Source organism: Manis javanica, chromosome 12, assembly GCF_040802235.1.
Source record: "Manis javanica isolate MJ-LG chromosome 12, MJ_LKY, whole genome shotgun sequence".
NCBI lineage: Eukaryota > Metazoa > Chordata > Mammalia > Pholidota > Manidae > Manis > Manis javanica.
Window position 1 is genome coordinate 109,540,998 of NC_133167.1, and position 21,577 is coordinate 109,562,574.

Sequence of the window (21,577 nt, forward strand, 5' to 3'; positions counted from 1 at the left end):
GTACTATTTAGATGGAAATGTTTATCCTGGAGAGGCATTAATAAAATTGTGATAATCCTCTAACTCAAGCAAGGTTTGTATTTTCGGTTCCAAACCCTAAATTCTTCAGATTTGTCACTAGTTGGTGTATATATGTGAAGCAGTTACCTTTGTGATTTGTGAGGTTTCTCAGTGGCTTCTGTTCCTGTACATAGCAAATCAAGTTTTTTGAAACAATTCTCTATTTTAATCATTTATTTGAAATTATCTGGGCTCCCCAGTGTCGGTAAAGTACCGTGTTCCACCTTGGCTCAGGAACCTCCAGGCCATCCGTCGCAGAAGATGTGACTTGGCTTCCTAAGGTCTGAGAAGCACCTGGGACCTCAGGGAAGGCCTGATGTCTTCTGTGGGGGGGCCAGGGGAGGGAAGGGTCAAGACAGAGCTTGGTAAGGAGCCAGTCATGAGCATAGGAGAAGGACATTCCCATTGGAAAGGATAGAGGAAGAAGTTGCTCATGTAGAAACAGTAATATTTATCTTTTACCTTACTGCCACCTTAAAACTAGTTTAAAAAAAAATTGTCATTACAAACCTAGCCAATAAGATGGACTAACTTGGAACAGATTTGGACTCAGTGGAGTAGAGAGTCTCAGCACAGCATCACTTTACTGAAAAAAAATCCCGGATGGAAGTTAGCTTCACACCACTACATACATTTATTTGCAAAATGACGGACTCTTTTTAGACTTGCAGAGAGGTCCTGCCTGTTCAGATACCTTGATTACACCCAGAAGGCTGCTCATTGTTTTTCTTTTTCTGTTCTGGGTGCACTGAGTCCTCTTTGTTTTCTCTGTGTACTTCGGGTGACATTTGCTTTGAGTTTTATGCTCTTGATGGTCTCCCATTGACACTGCAGTCTCTACTCTGCATGCCTTCCACACTCAGTGGCAGAATGCTGGAAGGTACTGAGTTCTGAGTGAGAAGCTAGAGCCCAAATCCCACATCTCACTCATGCACATCCAGCAACTCTGTGAGCCTTGACTTCCTGCTCTAAGCAGGGCCTATGTATAGCCTGCCTCACAGGGTTGTGTGGGAATTAAATGCCACGGTGTGTTTGAAGATTCTTCCTAAAATACAAGCTTCCAGGTGAATTGGTTGACCAAAGACCCAGGAGAGCTGATGGTTTGGTACCAGTCCAAAGGTGGGCAAGCTCAAGACACAAAAAGAGCTGGTGTTCATTTTGAATCAGAAGTCAGGAAAAAAATCAGTACCTCAATATGAAGGCAGTCAGGTAGGAAGAATTCTCTCCCCACTTAGGAGCATTAGCTTTTTGTTCTGTTCAGGCCTTCAACTGATTAGATGAGCTTCACCCACACTGAAAGGCATTCTGCTTTATTCAGTCAACTTAAATGTTCATCTCATCCAAAACATGCCCTCACAGAAACACCCAGAATCATGTTCGACCAAATGTCCAGAACTCCGTAGCTCAGTCAAGTTGACATAAAGTTAGCTATCACACCCATCTTACAGATAAATCAAGAGACCCTGAGTTAAGTAACTCAACCATGTCAGTTATAACCAAGTTGTAAGCAAGGATTTGAACCCAGATCTGCATGCTTACAGCTACTCTTGTATGTCCAGGCTCAATAGGTAAGCCAAAAATGTTTGAATTAAAATAGTATTTTAATGTAAATAACAATAATGTCATTGTATATTTAAAACAATTTAAATTAATATACTATTTTGTTTTAGTCTCACAGTGGCTTCCCACTTTTTTTTCCAGAAATACCCAGAAAAGTAGAACTGCTTAAAATGTTTGATACAGAATCTAGAAAAATCAAGAAGCTTACTTAAGTATGAGACTATGGCTTTAGAAACCAGTATCATATGTTGCCTGAAGGTTATAAGGGTCAGGAAAGACTGGCATTCATTCTTTAACATTGTATTTCCATCCCTTAGAAATGCTTTTCCTGTACCATCTTCCATCAAGGCTGATTTGCTAAACTTTGCATAATTAACTGAACATGTGGATAAATGAATGAGCAGTTTTCATCATCTAAAATGTTTTATGAATGTACAAATGTAGAAAACACTGTTCACTACACATAAGTTGAGAGAGCGGTCTGCCTGAGTACTTTGGTGAGGTGATGGATGATGTTTTGTGGAATTTGCCATGGCTGCTGATGAATGGGTTTGGATGTAGAAGGTAAACTGCATCACTTACCATTTTTAGCTTCTGGTGCTGCTATTATAAGACAAATTGTACTGTTTGATAGCCCTGCATTAATTACTCACGAGTTCTTATCCTTCATTTGCTTTGCATCCTTAACCCCTTATAATGTGTCCCATCTTGCAGAGATTGGTGGTGGCAGTAATGAAACAAAATGCTATGAGGACAAAACACTATTTTATGATATCTCTTGAATCTTCCCTACTAATGGCTTTATTTTGTTTCTTCCAGTGAAAAAGGCAATTGAATTGAAGTCACGAGGAGTCAAGATGCTGCCCAGCAAGGACAGTAGCCACAAGAACTCCGTCTGTAAGTCCTCTTTCTTTCTGTATGAGGATTGATGCATCAGTTAGAGGGACCCAGACGGGAGAATGGAGAGGGCCTGGAGCCCGTCTTCCCCACTTCCTCTCTTTCTGTGTTTCTACCCCCAAAGTATTTCTGTGCACTGTCTTCCCAGTGTTGGGGGAGGGTGTGGTGCCGTCACACAGGCAATAGTCCTTTGGCCACACAGTGACCCTCCTCTGCCGCAGGAGGATGAAGAGGTGGCCCCTGACATCTAGGATGCAGGCTGCAGATGCAGGGTGTGTCCTAGACCTTTCAGGCTATGATAACAAAGCACCATAGGTGGGGTGACTAAGTTTATTTCTCATGGTTCTGAAGGCTGGGAAGTCCAAGGGTGAGGCTCCGATAGATGTAAGGTCTCCTAAAGACTTGCTTCTGGGTTCGCAGAGGTCTTCTCACTGTGTCCTCATATGGCAGGAAGAGAGACCATCTCTCCTGTCTCTTCTTCCACAGGCACTGAGCCTGCCCTGAGGCCCCGCCCTCATGACTAATCACCCTGCAAAGGCCCCATCTCCTGACACCATCACAGGGGGCTTAGGATTTCAATAAATAAATTTGGGGGTGACACAAACATTCAGTCTGCAGCAGGGCAGATTCCCCAAACTCCAACTCTGACTACACCTCAGGTCCTTCTACTTGCCCCTCCCAAAACAGTCTGTAAGTCAATACATTACATATTTGCTTGATAATCATGGGCAGTGCCATTTAAATTAAAATGAACTTAAAAAGGATGGAAACTGGATGAGGAAGAAAAAAACAGGGCAGAGGAAGAAAGGAAGGGTGTTTTAAAATAAAAGTTAAATGTGTATTGCTGTCCGCTTTTAATTCAGGATGTTTACAGGAGAAATCTTTATAATAATTTTGAATTGTATTGTTTATGGTTAAAAATCTTGCAGAAATGATCTGCAGAAACGTAGAACCACATCAGGGGAAGTTATATCAAATCCATATTATGTCCAATAGCTGATCAGTGAGACATTCAGACATCTGCTAGAGTAACATGTAGACAGAAGCTTTCTTTGTAAGGAGAATCTTTGGCCTTATCTAAACATGAATTGATAAATATGCTGTTACTCATTTGGTATTTGGAACCATGCTGTCCTTCCAACTGTATTAAGCCATTTTTTGTTGTTAAACATAAGAATTAATTGTTAGAGAAAATGAGGAATTGAAGAAATGAAGGTTGGCAGTGTAATACACGGCAGTGTTACTTATGTGGAAGGCGTAGCCGGGGAAAGTAAATTAAGGGTTTTTTAGAGAAAAGGACATAGGCTTTAAAGCTAAAGAGACAAGGATTCAATAGCTGTAAAAATATTCATTTTATTCATGGCCAGGTTTCATCATTTATAAAATTAAGACAGTAATGATTGTTGAGTAGATAGAGGAAGGTATTTGTAAATTGCCTGTTCCAGTATGTGACATATAGTGGACATTCTGCAAACCCAACCAGTAAGAACTTTCCACATGTAAATAGAAATAAGTAAAGAAGGCAAGTAGTGGGTCACCTGGGAGGCTAACCGGCAATGGACCTCACTCCCCAGAGGAGTCAGGATCCAGACCACTGCGCTTGTGTTCTAAAATCTTAGAGAATTGGCTGATCACAGGAGGTGAGCCCCCAAGGCAGGCCCCACAGCCCCACGCAGGGCATGTCCTTCACCTAGGAAGCGATTTTCTCTTGAACTCCTCATTAATCCCTTTCCAGCTGCATGAGACGAGAGAATTCACGAACGCGATTCATGTTGTCTGTGCATGTAGAGGCACTCGGGCAGATTTCAGTTGCCGACGTTATTGAATCATTGACACAGAGATGATGTCGTCACTTAAAGGCAGCGTTCACAGTGAGTGCCGGCGCCTTTGGTGTTACAGCTGTGCCGTCCACGGGCATTTCTGCTTCGCCCCGAGAGCGGGGTTCTGGGGACACCCCAGCCTCTGATAGCGTAGGGGTTGGATCCAAGCACGCGGGTCTCGCTTGCACAATCTACACAGTTGTCTGGGACCTTGGCTCCTCCACCTGCAGGTTTTGGCGAAGTTGCAGTGAAGTGTCATGCGAAATGCCCAGCACAGGGTGTGACAGCCGCAGAGGCCGTCCTTGTACCTCGCCTTTGGTCACCTCTGCTGTGCTGGCTTTCTTTCTGTAGCGACGTTGCTTTGTTGACGGCTCTTTCTTCCTCGTGAGACTCCTCACAGTAGGACATGTGATGCCAGCGACCCAATTATCCTTCTTCTCCGTTACCTGAGGCCGCGCTCGCTGCCAGGCGCTCCTGCCGTGCTTCCTCAGGTGAGACCTGACACGGCGGACTCCGCCGCAGGCCCTCCGGTGGGTTTGCATTGGGTTCTGCCAGTAGGAAGCCCCAGTGACGACTGGAGGGGAGCAGGAACGCGAGGCCTGGGCATTTGTGCCCCCGTTGCCTCCTGCAGCCCCGTAGCTGGCTGTGCAGAGGCCGGAGGTCGCGGCTCATCTCACAGGGGTGACCTTCTCACGGGGAGACTCTGCAGGACCCTTTTCCTCTCGCGGGTGCTCAGTGCTGGTGTTCTCCCTCGTTCCTCCAGCCTAGGGGGTGATAATATCTCAGCTGCTGGGAAGGCCCACGTCCCCTCACTGTTTCTGGTGGCGTCTGTAGGTTTGCTCTGATATGAACAGTGCTGTTCAGTAAGGAAATCTGCCTCACACTGTTGTCCTCTGGAGTGGCATCTGTGCCCTGTTGGGACCCGTTCAAGATGAGGAAAGTGCTCAGGATTTTGTCAAACCACAGAGGGCACACTCCACCCAAAGGCCCAGATGTTTAAAGCAAACAGAGCAGATGGAACAAGGAATCATGCCATGTGGCTGCTCGCGACTGTCCTCTGAGCATTGCGCAGGACCTCAGCAAGTGCCGGGTCCTGGCTGGGGCGATGGCGGGTCAGTGGGACACTGCCGCCGATGGAGTGGGTGGGTCATTGCCATGCTGAAACGCGGTGGTGTGCACCCCGTGTCGGCAGAGGAGTAAGTGGGGCATCAGGAGGCGCACGTTGACGGCTACCAACATGGAGCAGCTGTGTGTGCAGTAACGCAGGCTCCCATTGCTTCAATTGGGACCATAAGCTGTATCTGGATATTTCACACAGTCCCAGGTTCCAGCCTCTTATATCAGCACATCTCCCTACTGGGCAGCGCACATTTTCATCCCAGATATTCCCTGACTGTGCATTTTGTCCAAGATGATTTACTGAGGGCTGGGTTTTCCTCCAGGAAGCCCTCCCGGACTGCAGCCTTGCACTGACTCACACCTGCGCTTCCTCAGCCTCTGATAGCCTGAGCTGGTGATCAGCGAGTGAGTATTTGCTGATCAATATGTAGAGGAAGGGGAAATGCAGGGCAGGCTCTGTATTGTGGGACAGAAGCCCTGCAGGCTCTCCTTTACTCCTCCTGTGGAGTCTGATGAAGCTTCTTTGAGTTTTTCTCTGGAATCACTAACTCAGTCTCTTTCCTCATCCGGCCATGATTCCTTGTTTCCAGTTAACTCCTAGTAATTCACTTTAGTCCTTCACTTGCATGAACTTCTCCATGTAGGTCAGAGGATGGTGGAAAGCTGTGAGATGGGTCAAGTCTCCACGATGAGGGTCCTTTTCTGAATTAACTCTTAGACTGAAATGATTTAAGGTTTGTTTTTCATCAGTGTCATTCATTACTGATTAATAGTCTTTTCAGAAAAACCCAAAAATATTTAAGGTATTAATCCCATATAATACTATAAATTTCTAATTATTTTAAGTCTTGAAAAGATTGCACCATAAACAGGCAACATTATACAGCACAAAGGGCATCTGAATAAACTTGGTGAACACCCACCCTGCCTTCCTCACACACTCTGAATGATGTGGAAGCATCTTCATTCTGAGATCAGACCCTGCCAGTACCGAGGGACTGTTAAATTGCCACAGTCTATTTTTAAATGATGGGAACAATAGATGTACCTCAGTCGCCCTCTTCCTGGTATTCTTCTTGGCTGAATACTGTTTTAGCATCCCCACGTGTGGAAGTCACAGGGCTAGATAATCTGTTAGTGTCCCTCCAACTCCAAAGTACGGAACTGTAGGGAGGACAGCAAGAAAGCCTTGGTGGTCGCTCTTCAGCTAGAGATCGCTTTCCCGTGCAAAGGCAAAGACACACAACTTTACGAATTCAGTATTGATTGGCTGTGACTCACTCGGATGCATTGACGGCACCTGCTGTGTGTTGGGCATTTGCAGTTGCAGCAGCTTCCCCCAAACAGGACAGGAGGACATTTGGTTCCAAATCATTATTTAATAGAAAGCAAATAAAAAATTGTGGAAAAATTGAGCAGTATAATGCACTGTCTTAAAGTCTTCTGAGAAAAAAACGACAATACAACATTATGAAGTAAATGACCCTAGAATTCTGCTTTCGACTATAAACCATTTATTTCATTGCCTTTGTTTCTATAGATCAATTTTTTTCTGTACCTTGAAAAAAAAATACCTGAAGCAAAACAGAATGATATTCATTCCGAGTTGTCAAATAGACCATCCTGTTAATGTAAAGCAATTGATTGAATATTATATTTCATAATGACATTTAGTAGTTCCATTTTTCTCTGACTTTTCTTTTGTCTCAGACATTATTATTTGAAAGGGTGGATTTTTCAATATTTGTGGCTCCATTTCTAGAACAGCACTGCAAAATGATGTCTTAACTACTTTATACAGTTAAAGATGAAATCATAACTAGTATGCCTGTGTTATCTTTTTAACATGGTGTGATTGGGAAATCCATTTTCTAAAATACATTATAAAATATTTTCCTCTCTGCCCTGGGTCATGCCATGTTTACCCACTTAGCACTGTAAATGCTGTGTTCATACTCCTAATTTTCTTAAGTCTGGAATAATTTAAGAACAAATGGAATATGCTACTGTGGAATATTCTCTTTATTTATATTCCAATGTACTAAAAGGAAAAAAGGGGGAGGGTATTAATTTTATGTTTTGCCTAGTTTCTTGCCTTCCTATCAACTTCTAAGCTCAGTATCACCACAAATGGGCTCAGCTAAGGGAAAGACTCCTCCGTGCTGTCTCTGTACATGGGTTAGTAAAAGCTAAGGGGGAGGACAGAGGAAACCATTAATCTCCATTCACTGGGTTAAAAGGAGAGATCGAAGGCGAACCATCCCTGTAATTTCTATCATTTGGAAAGTAGTTCCCGTTGATCCACTTCCAGGACAAAATGAGGCATGTTTGATTTATCATCTGGGCTTCTGTCCTGATTTTCAGACATTGATGTCCACCAGCCCCTCTTGGTGTTCATGCTATGTGTCATAAGCATCTGTGACACTTACCCATCTAGGCAGAGGCCACTCCTTTCCCTTTCAGGATGGGGGGCCTAGCATCATCTCTCTCTCTCAGCCAGCAAGCCTGCTCTTCCCTGACAGGTGTTAGAGACCAGCCGTTTCCCCGCACCGGCAGCCCACTTTGTCCTGCCCTGCCAGCCGCCCCATTCCTGCACTGCAGCCAGGGGGACAGGGAGAAATGGTGGGATCATGCCCTTCTTCTGCTAAACCTCTCAAAGCCTTTCTGTCATTGCCCAAATAAATCCCAGTTCCTTACCGGACCCATGGGACCCTCACCTTCCCCACCATCCCCTCTTCCTCTGCCTTTATCCACTGGTTTGGGACCTGTTTTGTGAAGACCTCAGATGCAGTCCCTCCATCTCAGCTCCTGATTCCTTGGTCTGAATGCTGCCCCAAAGGAGCCCCATCCACCTTCACTTCAGAACATTTCAAAAAATGTACCTTCTCCACATAACTCCCACTAGTCACTAACTTAAATTTGCCTTCCCACCATTTTGTCCCTTCTTGTACTTGCTGTTTTTCTCTGTCTCATTTATTTTAACGTCATCTCTATTGTACATATATGTACAGTCTGTGTTCATAGTGTGTGTACCAAATATCGGTGTGGAGGGGTATGTGTGTGTGTGTATATATAAATATATATTCTCACTTATTTCCTGTCTCCCACACTCCTTAGGAATATAAACACCATGAGGACAGATATTTTTGTCTGCTTTCTTCAGTGATACCTACCAGGTACCCAGCAGAGTCTCAGGCACACCCCAGTTGCTCAATAGAAACTTGTCCATTGAATGACGGGTTTCCCAGTCATGTGGTGGCCTGAGGGGTATGACAAAATGATGCTCAGAATTTTCTTCAATTGGGTCTTTGTGTTTCACATCTTGTATGTGCATTGAATAGTCCTCACTGAGGAAAGACCTGTCATGGAGATGTTCAAAATACTTCCTTCTCTCGAGGGAATTAGTGTGCTGGTATTTCCAGTTACAAGGGCAAATATTTGTCTGAGTGCTGTGACCACAATATTTACTGAACACTGAACAAAAGTAGTGGTTTACTAAAAGAGTGGTGAACCCATAAAAAATGAATCCACAGAAAGGGAGGGTGTAAAGCAATATTAAAGTGAGTTGCTTACAAGCCAAGTCTTTCCACATTAGACGCCTTCAGTTGCTGAATCACTTGAGTATCTTATTACTAAGGACATTCCTTGGTGCTGGTTAAGAGAAAACCATGCTTATTATCAAGGTCATATGTGTTATATGGAGGCACAAAAAATTGAGTAACTCATCAATCACGATAAAATACTTTATGTAGTCTTAGAATCATTATGTCCACTGCAGGGAAGGAAACACTCAAGCTGTTTCTGGTTTCTGTAATGAGGTACATGCAAGTTGGTAATAACATCTCAATGCCCATCTAGATTCTGTGCTCTAGTGGGCCACAAATGCTTTATCACGCATTCATTTTCCTCCATCCCACTCCGAGTGGGTCCCCTTGTTACTTGCCTTCGTGACTGGGACATGCTTTTAGCAGGGTCATTTGAACAACCAGGGAAACCAGCCCTGCCACTGTCCGGAGCAGCGCTTCCCAGATTCAGAGACCTCAGCAACAGGAGGGCCAAGGGGAGGGAGGAAGGAGCCCCCCAGGGTGAGTGTGAATAACCCTGCAGACTCTCTCACTATGACTCTGAGACGGGGCTGCAGTGGGCAGTCATTCTACACCCTTCCATCCTGTCAGCTGTACAGGAGACCTTGTGCAGTTTCCACCTTGAAGCTTTATTCTACAAATAATTTCCAACTGGCACTTTCATCAGGTTATAATTTCTGAATCCCCATATGAATAATCTCCCAAAATTAACATGATGTGCTTTAACCATCTACAGAAGAGCACATTTTGTTTCATCATAGTCACTCAGCTTATTACTAGAATTCTAGAAATGCTGCTCACCATCAGGCTGGGTCTTCAGGGGACCTCCTCCTCTATTGTTGATGTGTGACTCACTTGAACGGTAGTCGACCAGGCTATTTGTAGTGTTGCTGTGGAAAAAGCCGTGCCTACTCTTCTCTGTGCTGGGTTTCTGGCATTAAGTGCTCTAGATCTTGCTTTGAAGCAGATTCTGACAGTAGGAAAAATAATAGCCCCATTAACCTCTAACAGTTGTGTTAAAGGTTTAATAAAACACAAAGGATAATTGTCCCAATCTACTTTGTTCCATCATAAAATGTAATAATGTGGAGTTCTGCAATTGTTGATAGATCCTTGTTTTCTTAACAAAGATCCATCCCTATACAGTGTGAATATACTAGATTGCATAAATTGCTCCATAAATCAGTTAAGTAAATTATGCTCACAGATTCTAAATAGGCCTTTGTCACTGCAGGAGCTAAAATATCTTGTAAAGTGCTCTGGAAGCACTTGCTGCAGAGGGACCTGTGTCTGGCTACATGGGGAAGAATAGCATCACTGTAACGAGGTGCAAACTAAGTGGTTCATCAATTATTCAACACACCATTTACATAGATAATTTCTTAAGTAACCAGAAAAAAGGATCTATGAAAATATGGAAAACAAGATAGAACTTGATGGGATTACAGATGGTTAAATTGTACTGTGACATTAGTAGGAAGTAAAATGCTTTTTAAATGGTTTCAGCATACTATTATAGAGCATAATTGATTAACTAGAGGGAAAACTCTCTTTGCAAAATGACTAGAGAAGGCATTCTTTAAGTTCAAAAATGAGTGGGAAGCAACCAAATTATGGCAAGTCTGAGAGAATAGAAATCATTTTAGCATTTCCATCGCTTAATTTTTTCAGAAGCCCCTTATATTGCATGAGTTTTCATTCAAATTTCATAAAATAAATTAATCTTCCCATATGATTTGATGAAAAATCTCTGAAGCTCTGCCAAATTGCCACATTTTTGGTGTTTGGGTGTTGATGCAGTTAAAATGATTCCAGTAGTGGTTGGAAGGGAGAATTGCTGTTTTTGGGAATTAAATTATCTTATGTGATTAAATTGAAGAAGTATTTGATGATTGGTCTGTAATCTGCATCCACTTTCTCATGTATTAGGGCTCAGAAAAGGGTTTGCTGTTCTCTCTCCTTCCAAAACACCAAACTCTAGTTTTACCTTTCAAGCACAATTTTATAGGATCCATATAAAAATTATTTATGACATATTTTGACCCAATTTTAGTTTTGCATTGTGCACTAATACACACTATTTGCATTACACAATGGCATTTAAAGTTGCTTTAGTTGAACAAATACCTTCATGTCTGTTTTGAACTCCTATTAGCAATGAAAATGACAAACTAAAATCTCTTCTCTGGTGTTCTTATAAAATATGTGAACAGTTTTTGTCCAGTACCATCATCCTTCAGACTAATAATTTTATTTGGTGGAAAACGAATAAATACCCTGCTGATGTTCTCTTCTGTGTCTGTGATAAACTCAAATTATCATAATATAAAGCCAGACTGGTGTTTCTCATGGTTTTTAGATTAATATTACCTCTGTTACAAACAGGACTAATTAGAATGTACTTTCTTAAAATGAGGTTTAATTTACTGGACGCTTTGGGCAATTCCTTATTTTTTTGTGACTCAGCATCTTCATGGGACATTGAGTGTTTTTGGTAACAGACATTAATTTATAAATTCTGCATTACAGCACTGCAATTTCATTTGGGTTAGGATCTTTGCTCCTGTTTCAAGACCTTCAAAGTTTTGTTGTGTCTGTAAGATAAGTAAAGGAACCCCCTGTGACCTAGTCCCTCTCTGCCTCCCCAGCATCACTGCCCTGCAACCACACACATGCACATACATCTGTCATGTGCCATCTGTTCATGTGTATCTCATCGGTCATCTCTCATAGTCTACATGTACAGTAAATGGGTACTTAAGCACAGAGAAAAACTTTAGTATTTTAAAACCTTCTTTAGAGTATGTCAGTATTAATATTATTTTACTTTTATTAATAAGCCATATTCAGGTTAATCACAAGGAAAACAGGATCACATATCTTTAAAGTATAAAGACTAGCCTACCATTAGGATATTCAGATTTTCTCAAAGAAACAATACTAGTATCTAGGAGCAATATTTTAGCAATGCCTACCTGGACCTACAGGTCTCAGAATATCCTATGGTGGTCAGTTGTATGGGCCTAACTCAGACTTGCCACGTTTTCCTCAGGAAAGTTAATTCTCACAAATCTTTATTCAAGTGTAAATGTAAGATGGCTCTGGGTCCCAGCTGACAAGCCCTGTAAAGAGCCCTTCAGGAGAGTCCCTTCCTTTGGGCATATGGAGGCCCATGCCTAGAGGTGACTGAGGATGAAAAGATCATGTCGGTGGGTGGCAAAGTCCCAGCAGCAGGTGTGGGGGACTTTGCCTCCGGGCACTGAAATATAAGGGTGTAAAGTTAGGGAACTATTTGGTGATAGTAAATAGCTAAACTGGAGCCACCAGTGAGCACTCACTCACATGCCCATCACAGGGGGTCACATAGTGAACTGGAAGTTGACGTGAGGTCTGACCCAGCACATGGCCTTGCTGAATTACAGCTCTGCTCATAATGACCCAGGCCTCCCATTTCATGAACGGGGTGATGGCCATCTTTTCAGAGAAGTTAAACAACATTGAATTAATGTAACTGTGGAGTGCATTTCCACAGTGAAAAGTGGTTGGTCTGGAAGCCATAGAAGTGGCAGATTCAAATTCTTGCTGAGAATATTTGGGTGACTTACTCTCTTTAGTCTTTTTTTATTTTTCTAATCACTGCAACTGCTTCACATCTTTTGTAAACCAGGGGCAATCATTAAATAAGTAAAACAGTATTAAGCCTTAATTTCCTAATTTCTAAAATAGTGATGATGCTGTCTACCTTATAGGGTCATTTTAATCACTACAGTTCTATAAAAAAGGCCAAGTACCCAACACAAAGACACATTTAGTAACAATTTATGTTGTTATTACTTATTTTTGTTGGTACAGAAACCAAAGTACCAACCCTGATCACAGTTCCATGTGAATATAGTAAGGTTTCTACCTTTAACTTCATTCAGGTAGATCATGAACATACTATTTTGAAGTATGTAATTTTTAAGTGCCTTGTATTCAAAGGGTAATTAGAAACTACATTACATGCCAGAAGTTCCTAAGGTTCTATCCACTGAGACAGATTTGATAAATAATGTTCACATGTGTGGTCCAGAAGGGAAGCCACAGAGGTACCAAATAATGATGGAAACTGCTCAGTACCCACCCTACACATGCACGTGAGCACACACACACAGAGTCAGATAATGTGATGAACTTCTGTTTTATTTGAATGTGATGATTTTTAAAAAATTAATGCACTTGAGTAATTAAATCTCCCATTTAATAACTTGAAAATTTTCTAGCTTGTAAAATAAGAATATGGCTATTACAATTTTTTTTTTAGCAATTGAAATTGCATCACCTACCAAGAAAGCATGATGAAGGTCTCTCAGTACAGCTGTGGCAAAGGTAAAATCAGCTTCGGCTATTTTCAGCCTTGAGTAATCCTCAGCCTTCCTACAGTCCCACTCATGTCTTAACAAAACCATGAGAATATTTCGAGAGTGGCAGTGTTGTTATAGGGATAAACTTAAATCTAATAAATATGAGAACATTGCAATTGGCGGTTAATTTATAGGTGCATGATTACTAACACCCAGTCTGAAACTTGTCCTCTGACTGACCTGGACAGTGTGGTGCTGCCCCATCCAGAGAAAACCCCGGAACACGGCTGTAAGGGTTCATCCACTTACAGTACAAAGTGCTTTTGAATCTTAGATCCGAGGCTAGCAAATGTGAGATTTGTGTTTTAAGTTTATTATTTTGTGTTTCCTAGTGTAAGATCTTCATTTAGCATCCTTCTCCACCACGTTAAAATGTCACCCATAGTGGGCCAATACTACCTGTTGACATTTTATTACATCCTTATTACTTAATTTGATTATTTGTAACTTTAATTGTAATCAGCATCCATACGAAATGCTGGAGGAAAATAATCTCTTGTAGAGCTCCTCAGTATTTTGAACTGACTGGGGTGGAATCATGGTGCCTCCGCTGAGTAGATGGTGACTTCGGCAGTCTTTTCATGCCTGTGGGCCTGAGATGAATGGCCCTTAGGTGGGTGACAGGGAAGTCATCAAGGAGAATGGCTCCTTCATGAGTAGAAGCTGAAATGGTGCAATCGGAGTGAGCGCAAAATGCTTGGCTGTCTTTAATGATCAACCCATAACTGCTTGTAAATGTCTTGCCATGCCCTTTGTTTCCTAAATATTTTATCTAAAGGAGACTCTGGCATTTCAGATGGCATAAGCTGATTTAATATGTGGGAAGGGCAGTACAAGAGTTAACTAGGTCATCCTGAGGGGTCATAGGGCAGGGTTAGTCTCAGCCCTCTGGCACTGAGTTGATGACTTAATGGTAACTGTGAATTAGTAAGAAGACAGGGAAGGGGAGGGAAATGGTCTGCAGCTCCAGAAACTCAAGACGTGCTCCCCAAAGTCATACAAGAGCAGATGGTCCTACACTTGAAACCGAAGCCTGGAGTAGTTTGATGTTACCTTGTCAGTTTATTAGAAGGGTTGGGGATGATCACATTAATCACCTCTGCACTAAGACAGTGTTTAAAATATAGCATACAAAATGAGCACATAGTGCACAATTCTACACAAAGAAGCATGGAATCACACTTTTAGTTTTATAAAATTTCATTCTTTTGATTATGTAATATTTACTCTTTTATTATGGAGAATTTTTAACACACAGAAGTGCAATGAGTCATGCAAAGTACCAATATGTACCCTCTGATTGACATTCTGTTATTTGTGCTTATTTCATCAATTCAGCTACTCAAAATTTTTTTCATGAAGTATCTAAAAGCAAGCATCAGACATCATATTATTCTATTTGTAAATACTTACATAAAGAAGTATTTGATATATATGTTAGGTTTACATATATATAAAACACTATATAAAACATCTATAGTACACTTTTAACATCCAACAAAATCAGATGTAATTTATTAATTCCTCAATATATGTCATGAATTGTGTTTAATATATTGTATAAATTGAATTTTTAAGTCAGATATACTGTGTATCTGACATATGGCTCTAGCCTATTTTAATTTCTATTCCTCTCTTACATCTGTGTTTTTTTTTTCTGTTTCATTTTCAAAGGTCCTTCATAAATTTTTAAAGAAGGGGTTAGTTCAGGAACTATGTTTTACATGGCTAATATTTTCAGTGTTGTAATTATTATAGCCTAGCTTTTGTTTATTTGTTTTGTTCTGTCTTTTTATTTTGCTTTTAGGCTAACAAGTGGCTTTAGAACAACTGGAATAAAAAATCCTGACATTTTCCAAACTCAGTTTGGTACCAACTTCACATTCAGTTATACTGTGTGGAAGGACCTAACTGAAGTAAATGGATGAAAGATTGATAATAATAATAAATTGATAAAGATTTCCTGCATGAGCTGACATGAGTTTTACCATCTATATATCTGCATTGCTAATCTCTGTTTTTTAATTTGGCTTCCATTGTTTTTGTTTATTTCTGTTTTGTTTCTTTGGGTGCCCATTTTTTAAGTTTGTTGTTATTTCAGAGAAGTATTTAAGTCACAGAGAAATTGTATGGAAAGTACAAATTCTTCCCATATATACCTGCTTCCTCCCCCAACACACTCGTAACCTTCCCTCATCGCTACCCATCCATGGAGAGCTACTTTGTTACAGTTGAGGAGTCAACGTGGACACCTCACTATCCACCCAAGTGCACTGTTTGCATTAGGGTCACTCTCTGTGCTGTGCGTTTTATGTATTTGGCAAATACGTAATGTCCAGTATCTACCATTACAGTGTCATGCAGAATAGTCCCATTTCCCTGAAAACCCTCTGGGCCCCACCATCCTTCCCCACCCCACCCCACCCCTGCGCCTGGCAGCCCCAGCCCTTTTGCTTGCTGTGACTCTGCCTTTTCCAGAATCTCATGTAGTTGGAGTCATACAGTAATGCAGCCTTTCAGATGGGCTTCTTTCATTTAGAAATATGCATTTAAGGTTCCTGCATGTTTTTTCATGGCTGGATAGCTCCTTTCTTTTTAGTGTCAATACTGTTCCATTGTCTGGAAGGACTGCAGTTTGTTCATCCATCACCTACTTGAGCACATCTTGTTTGCATCCAGGTTTTGGCACTTAGGAGTAAAGCTGCTGTAAACATCCATGTGCAGGTTTTTGTATAGACATAAGTTTCCAGCTCCTTTAGGCAAATGCTGAGGATCATGTGGTAAAAGTATGCTCGGTTTTGTAAAAAAATGCCCAAGTGCCTTCAAAAGTGGCTACAGCATCTGCATTCCCACCAAAAAGAATGAGAGTTCCTGTCACTCCACAACCTCACCAACATTTGGTGGTGGTAGTGCACTGGATTTTGGTCCTTCTGTGTGTAGTAGGGCACACATGTTGTTTAATTTGCATTTCCTTGATGACTTACGATGTGATGCATCTTTTCATAGGCTTATTCACTACTTGTGAATCTTTGGTAAAGTGTCTCTTCAGGTCTTTGGCCCAATTTGATTGGGTTGTTTTGTTAAGTTGAGTTTTAAGAGTTCTTTGTATATTTTGGATAACAATTCTGTATCAGATATATATTGTGTAATGATTTTTCTTCTCATCTGTAACTTGCCTTCTTATTTTTCTAACCCGTCATGGGCAGAAGTTTTTAATTTTAATGAAGTCCAGCCTCTTGATTTTTTTTTATGTATCATGCCTTGCTGTTATATTTGCAATCATTGCCAAATACAAGGTCATTTAGATTTTGTCCCATTACCTTGTTGGACTTTTATAGTTTGGCATTTCACATTGAAGCCTATAATCTGCTCTGAGAGTTCCTGTGAGGGGAATGAAATTTGTGTTTAGATTCAGTGCTGTGCATGTGGATGTCCAGTTGTTCCAACACCCCATGTGAAAGGGTCTGTCCTTCCTCCGTTGTATGGCCTTTGCTTGTTTGTCAAAAACCAGTTGACAGTATTTGTGTGGGTCAGTTTCTGGGCTGTCCGTTCTGCCATGCACTATCTTGCTTACTGTAGCTTTATGGTAATCTCCATTCTTCATAGCATGTCAGGATCTGTAGTATGCTGCAGTTTTCACCCAGAACTTTTACAATGAAAATTTGTTTCTTAAATTAAGAAGGAAAGAGTAATTCGGAGTGAACTTGAGGAAATGCGCATGAGTGACACTTACTGACTCAGCAGTCTGTCTTCTCAAGTATAGAAATCCCATAAAACTGTTCCACACATAACCTGCAGGACAGTGCAGGTTAATTTAGGATGATGTATAGAAGACAGAATATATGCACACCATTTGGCAAGCAAGAAAATAAATCCCAAAATTTATATCTAAATAGGAATGTTAAGGACTAAAGAATTAATCAGATGAAAGATACATTATTTTAAAGTTGTTTATCTTCTCCCATATTTAGAATAAGCCATTATTAAAATAGTAACAAAAGAACTCTATCCATTTGGTGTTAACCTGCCAATTCCTATGTATTCTCATGAGTTTCAGTCATGCTTTTCCCTCTCATGTGAAACAAAATGTTGCATTTTTCCAAATTTTATAAAAATTTAGTATTCTGATGTCATATTTTAAATCAGTAAATAAAATAAAAATAAGCAAACTGCTAGCTTAAAATTCATGAATACCCTTCACACCTTAAAATTTGGGACAAAATACTTTGATATCAATCTAAAGCAAAGCAGGTGTGATTTGACTGGAAGAACACTAAATTTGAATGAAGACTTGGATTTGAATCTTAACTCGCTAGTGGTAGGAATTTTAGTAAATCGTTTAACTTCTGTGTCTCTGTTCCCTGACGTGGAAAAGGGATGGCAACCTCACAAAGTAATTATAGGTGTTAAAGTAAGACTATGAAAATATTTTTAATAGAAAACAGACTGGGCACAAAAATGGTATTCAGAGAAGTATTTGAAAGATACTTTATTTTTCCTCTGACTTAAAGTAACCCTTTAGCACAGTGTTGAAATGCCCCCAGTTGAGAATGTGCATGCACCATCAGCACCCCTCCAGAAGTGTGGCGCTGTTGTCCTGTATCCCCTTTGGGTGGGTAGTTTCACACCATCACGTGTGATTGTTTTAGGAAAGAAGCAGTAATGATGCAATGCCCAGAATAAACAGCTCAAATGTGCTTTTGGGAAAGACGCAGCAAGAGAGCAGAGTGGAAGAGCTCTGTCTTTGCTGACCCTTTCCTCCCATTGTCCATGGAGTGGAGTCTCAGGACTTAGGGAATGCTTTAAAGAGAGGTACACACCCAGCCAAGATTCTTGTTGGCACGTTGATCCAATTTTCCCTTCTGCGATTTACTGCCTCTTCTATGGTCCAGTAAAAGAGTTGTTTTGGGGGAAGGTATTTGATGGTGGAAGAAAAAGTTAGAATGCATAAAGCCAGGGTGTTCTGAGTTAGATAATTGAATTGAAATACTGAGTTTTGTATAATATGCTAGTTTAAAATACGTCTGTATGTTCTGAATAGAAGTTTACATTTCAGTTTCATAAAGATCAGTGCTTTTTCATAAGCTCAGACTTCCAGAACAAACATAGGTGAATCCCCCCAGCCCTGGATCAGAGAGCCCCAGACTGTAGAATTCCTTTTGTGTAAATAGCTGGGGGTCCTGCTCAAAAGAGTGGCTGTAAGCAGAGGTGCCAGCCTTACCCTTACACACCAAGGCGTCTCCAGACCTCTCCACACTCCTCCTGAGTACAGTCCCTGTGGCGTTACCAAAGGAACCCCCTGCTGCGTCTTGTTTGGCACCCACAGCAACCCACCGCCCATCACTAAGAACCATGTGATGGGATCATGGGCAGGGTCTTTTTTGTTTACTTCTGCAGTGGACTTGGACTGGGTATGTTTTCTTGTATGGGAAATAAATAACTGCATTTCTATTCAGGAATTACTTTGAAATAGCCCTAGATGATTAAGTCTTTTGTTACATCGATAATTAGCTTAAAATATAACTTTTCCAGGAGAGAAATATTAGATGTACACCATTCATCTTATACTTTTAAAGGGTAATTGTCTTAGCTTATTTGTATAGCACTTAGCCAACTCAGTTATCTCATGGTTGACAGGAATGTACAGTCATCTTTAGGATATGGAATGTGATGAATGCCCTGTGAGCCTGCTTGCAAGTGCATGCCTGGTTCCCACTGGTGGTCCTAGGCAGCCTGTGCAGGAAGTAGACCCTTTCAGAGTGAATGCTTGAACTTACTTGGGAAGGTGTATGTCCCAATAGAGCCCATATAAGATGCATGTGCTCCTGAGATACAAAAGATTTTCACAGTTTATGAACTTCAGTATAATACAAAATGAAATAATTTTTACCTGACTAGCATTAGTATATATCAAGTACCTAGGCTGTGCCAAGCATAGCACTTGGAGCACATTTTTATTTGTTGTTCTGACACATAGGTCTAACTGCCTGCATTTCAGGAATGAACATTTAGGTCAGCTAACTGCCCCAGGGTTACACAGCTGGTAAGTGCTTAGGGCCAGGGATCAAAAATACAGCCTCTGACACTACAGTTCATGTTTATTTTGATACATAATGCCATATAGAAAAAAGAGGAAAACAGTGTAAAATCAGTTAGAAGGAAATAAAGTAAATATTCCAGGTAAGAAACTAAGGCAAAAGAGAAAGTGAAGTGAGCTGTCATTGTGAGTGTCTGAGAGCAAGCATTCGGTCATCCTCGCAGAAAAAGCTCTTTCTAGAACTCAAACCTCCTCACTTCCTGGTTTCTGAGGCTGTATCAGAAGATACATAAAAGTGTTAGAGGTGTGGACGCTAACCACATGGCTATTTCTGGTGTCCATGTTTGTCACCAGAGAAACAGTACTAAGGCCAAAATGGCCGGAGTGTCCTCCTGTCTAACAGGAGGCAGCAGGAGTGGAGCTGAGCCTGGAACACCGGCGTGGCCACCCCATGATCGGTCAGGGCGGAGTGAGAAGGCCCGGCAAGGGGAGGGGGAGCACGCCATGCTGCTGCCTGAGGCAGGAGGCCCCCGCAGTACACGGCCACACGCGGGAGGGCCTCCAGTGGCACCTGTTTCTCTCGGCTCTGGAGGCTGCAAGTCCGGGCAAAGGTGCTGGCTTCCTCGGCTCCTGACCCTCTGCCTGTCCCACAGGCAGCCCTCTCCCGGCGTCCTTGTGGTGGGGAGAGGGCTCTGGTCTCATCCCTGCCAGCAAGGACACCAGTCCCACTTCTGGAAGAGTAGAACTGTGATGACCAGCAGGGGCTTTGCTCTCAGCAAGACTGGGGCTGCCCCCACTCTCCGCCCTTGCTGGCTCTGCGGCTAGTATAGCAAAATCTCCGGGACGCGGCATCCTATCTGTGAGCTGCAGGTGCTAATGGTGGGCCTCCGGAATTCTTGCAGTACGAACTGAGATGCTGTCCTGAGAACACGCAGCACAGGGCCTAACGCACAGGAAGCATCGATTAACAGTGGTGTTACATTAACTAACGAATTATGGCACACAGTCCTATTTTTTAAACACTATTATTTTTTCTCTGTTTATAATAATAATAACCACCATGATGAGATTCTCTTTTTAAAAATCTCTGATTTCAAAGGGAACTGTTTAGAAAACAACGGGTTCTGCTCAGCCAGTGATGATCTATTGATCTGCTGCATAATAAAGGGCACTTTGCGTCCTACACAGAGAATGGTATTCAGATCCATTTGGAAAATGCGGGATTTGGGGTGAATTATTAATTTTCAGTAAGTTAACTGAAAATTGGATTACATACAGCTAAGAGAATGAAGCTGGCCATAATACAGTCTTTTGATATTACTGAAGACACCTCAGGATCTTAGAGTATCTCAAAATTTTCATTCCAGACGTCGGGCATCTGGACGGATGGCAGTTTGTTGTGAGTTTTTAATGATGGTGTTCGCCACGCCAGTGCCCAGTGGACACATCCGTGCCTTTGTTTTCAGGAGAGCAGCCCCAGTTACTTTGTAAACCAAAATCCAATACTCATGTTATGCAGCAAGCTGGCTGATTGCTTGTAAGTTAAAACTAACTCACACCGTAAATGCACTGTGTGTTAAGTTGTCAGGGTCCCTAGGCCAAGGAGCTTGATGTTCAAGTTAAAATTAACTTCTCAATCAAGTATGTGCGTACTGAGCAGGCAGGCTCTGTGCGGGGTATTGAAGGAGTGAAGGCAACTTGGCAGGGTGTTAAACGAGCTCCTGCTTGTTGCAAAGCTGAGGATGCCTTGTGCCCAGAGACCGAGGGGAGACAATGTTTCCATCCCGAGTGTGCGCCAAGTGATCGTCTCACACGGGATCATGGCAGTGCGGCATGCTTGCGTGAGTCCTGCCTCCCCGTCAGAGCCCGCATTGTTCTGGATTGTGGCAGATGCCGAGTTGGAAAGGGCAGCACTGGAAATGCAGTGGGCATCTTTATTCTGGGTCAGACACATGTGGCACATGGATCCATGGTCATCTCTCTCTGAGCCTTTCCAGACAGGAGCCTGAGTCTGATTAGTGTAATAGCACAAGAATTTCCTTTAACCTCTTCCTTCTCAGTGCTAATCACTTCATTCATTTAATACTAACTCAACAA

The 21,577-nt window shown here is 41.8% G+C and overlaps 1 protein-coding gene across 4 annotated transcripts in view; it reads left to right on the forward strand.

Annotated features, from left to right (window-relative positions):
• CSMD1 (CUB and Sushi multiple domains 1) overlaps positions 1-21,577 on the forward strand; it is a 1,487,013-nt gene that overhangs the window by 1,025,699 nt on the left and 439,737 nt on the right. For all 4 annotated transcript variants that reach the window (XM_073219228.1, XM_073219229.1, XM_073219231.1 and 1 more), the window contains exon 7: positions 2,440-2,517. In XM_073219228.1, the coding sequence (XP_073075329.1) occupies positions 2,440-2,517 (78 nt within the window). The remainder of the gene's footprint in view (positions 1-2,439; positions 2,518-21,577) is intronic.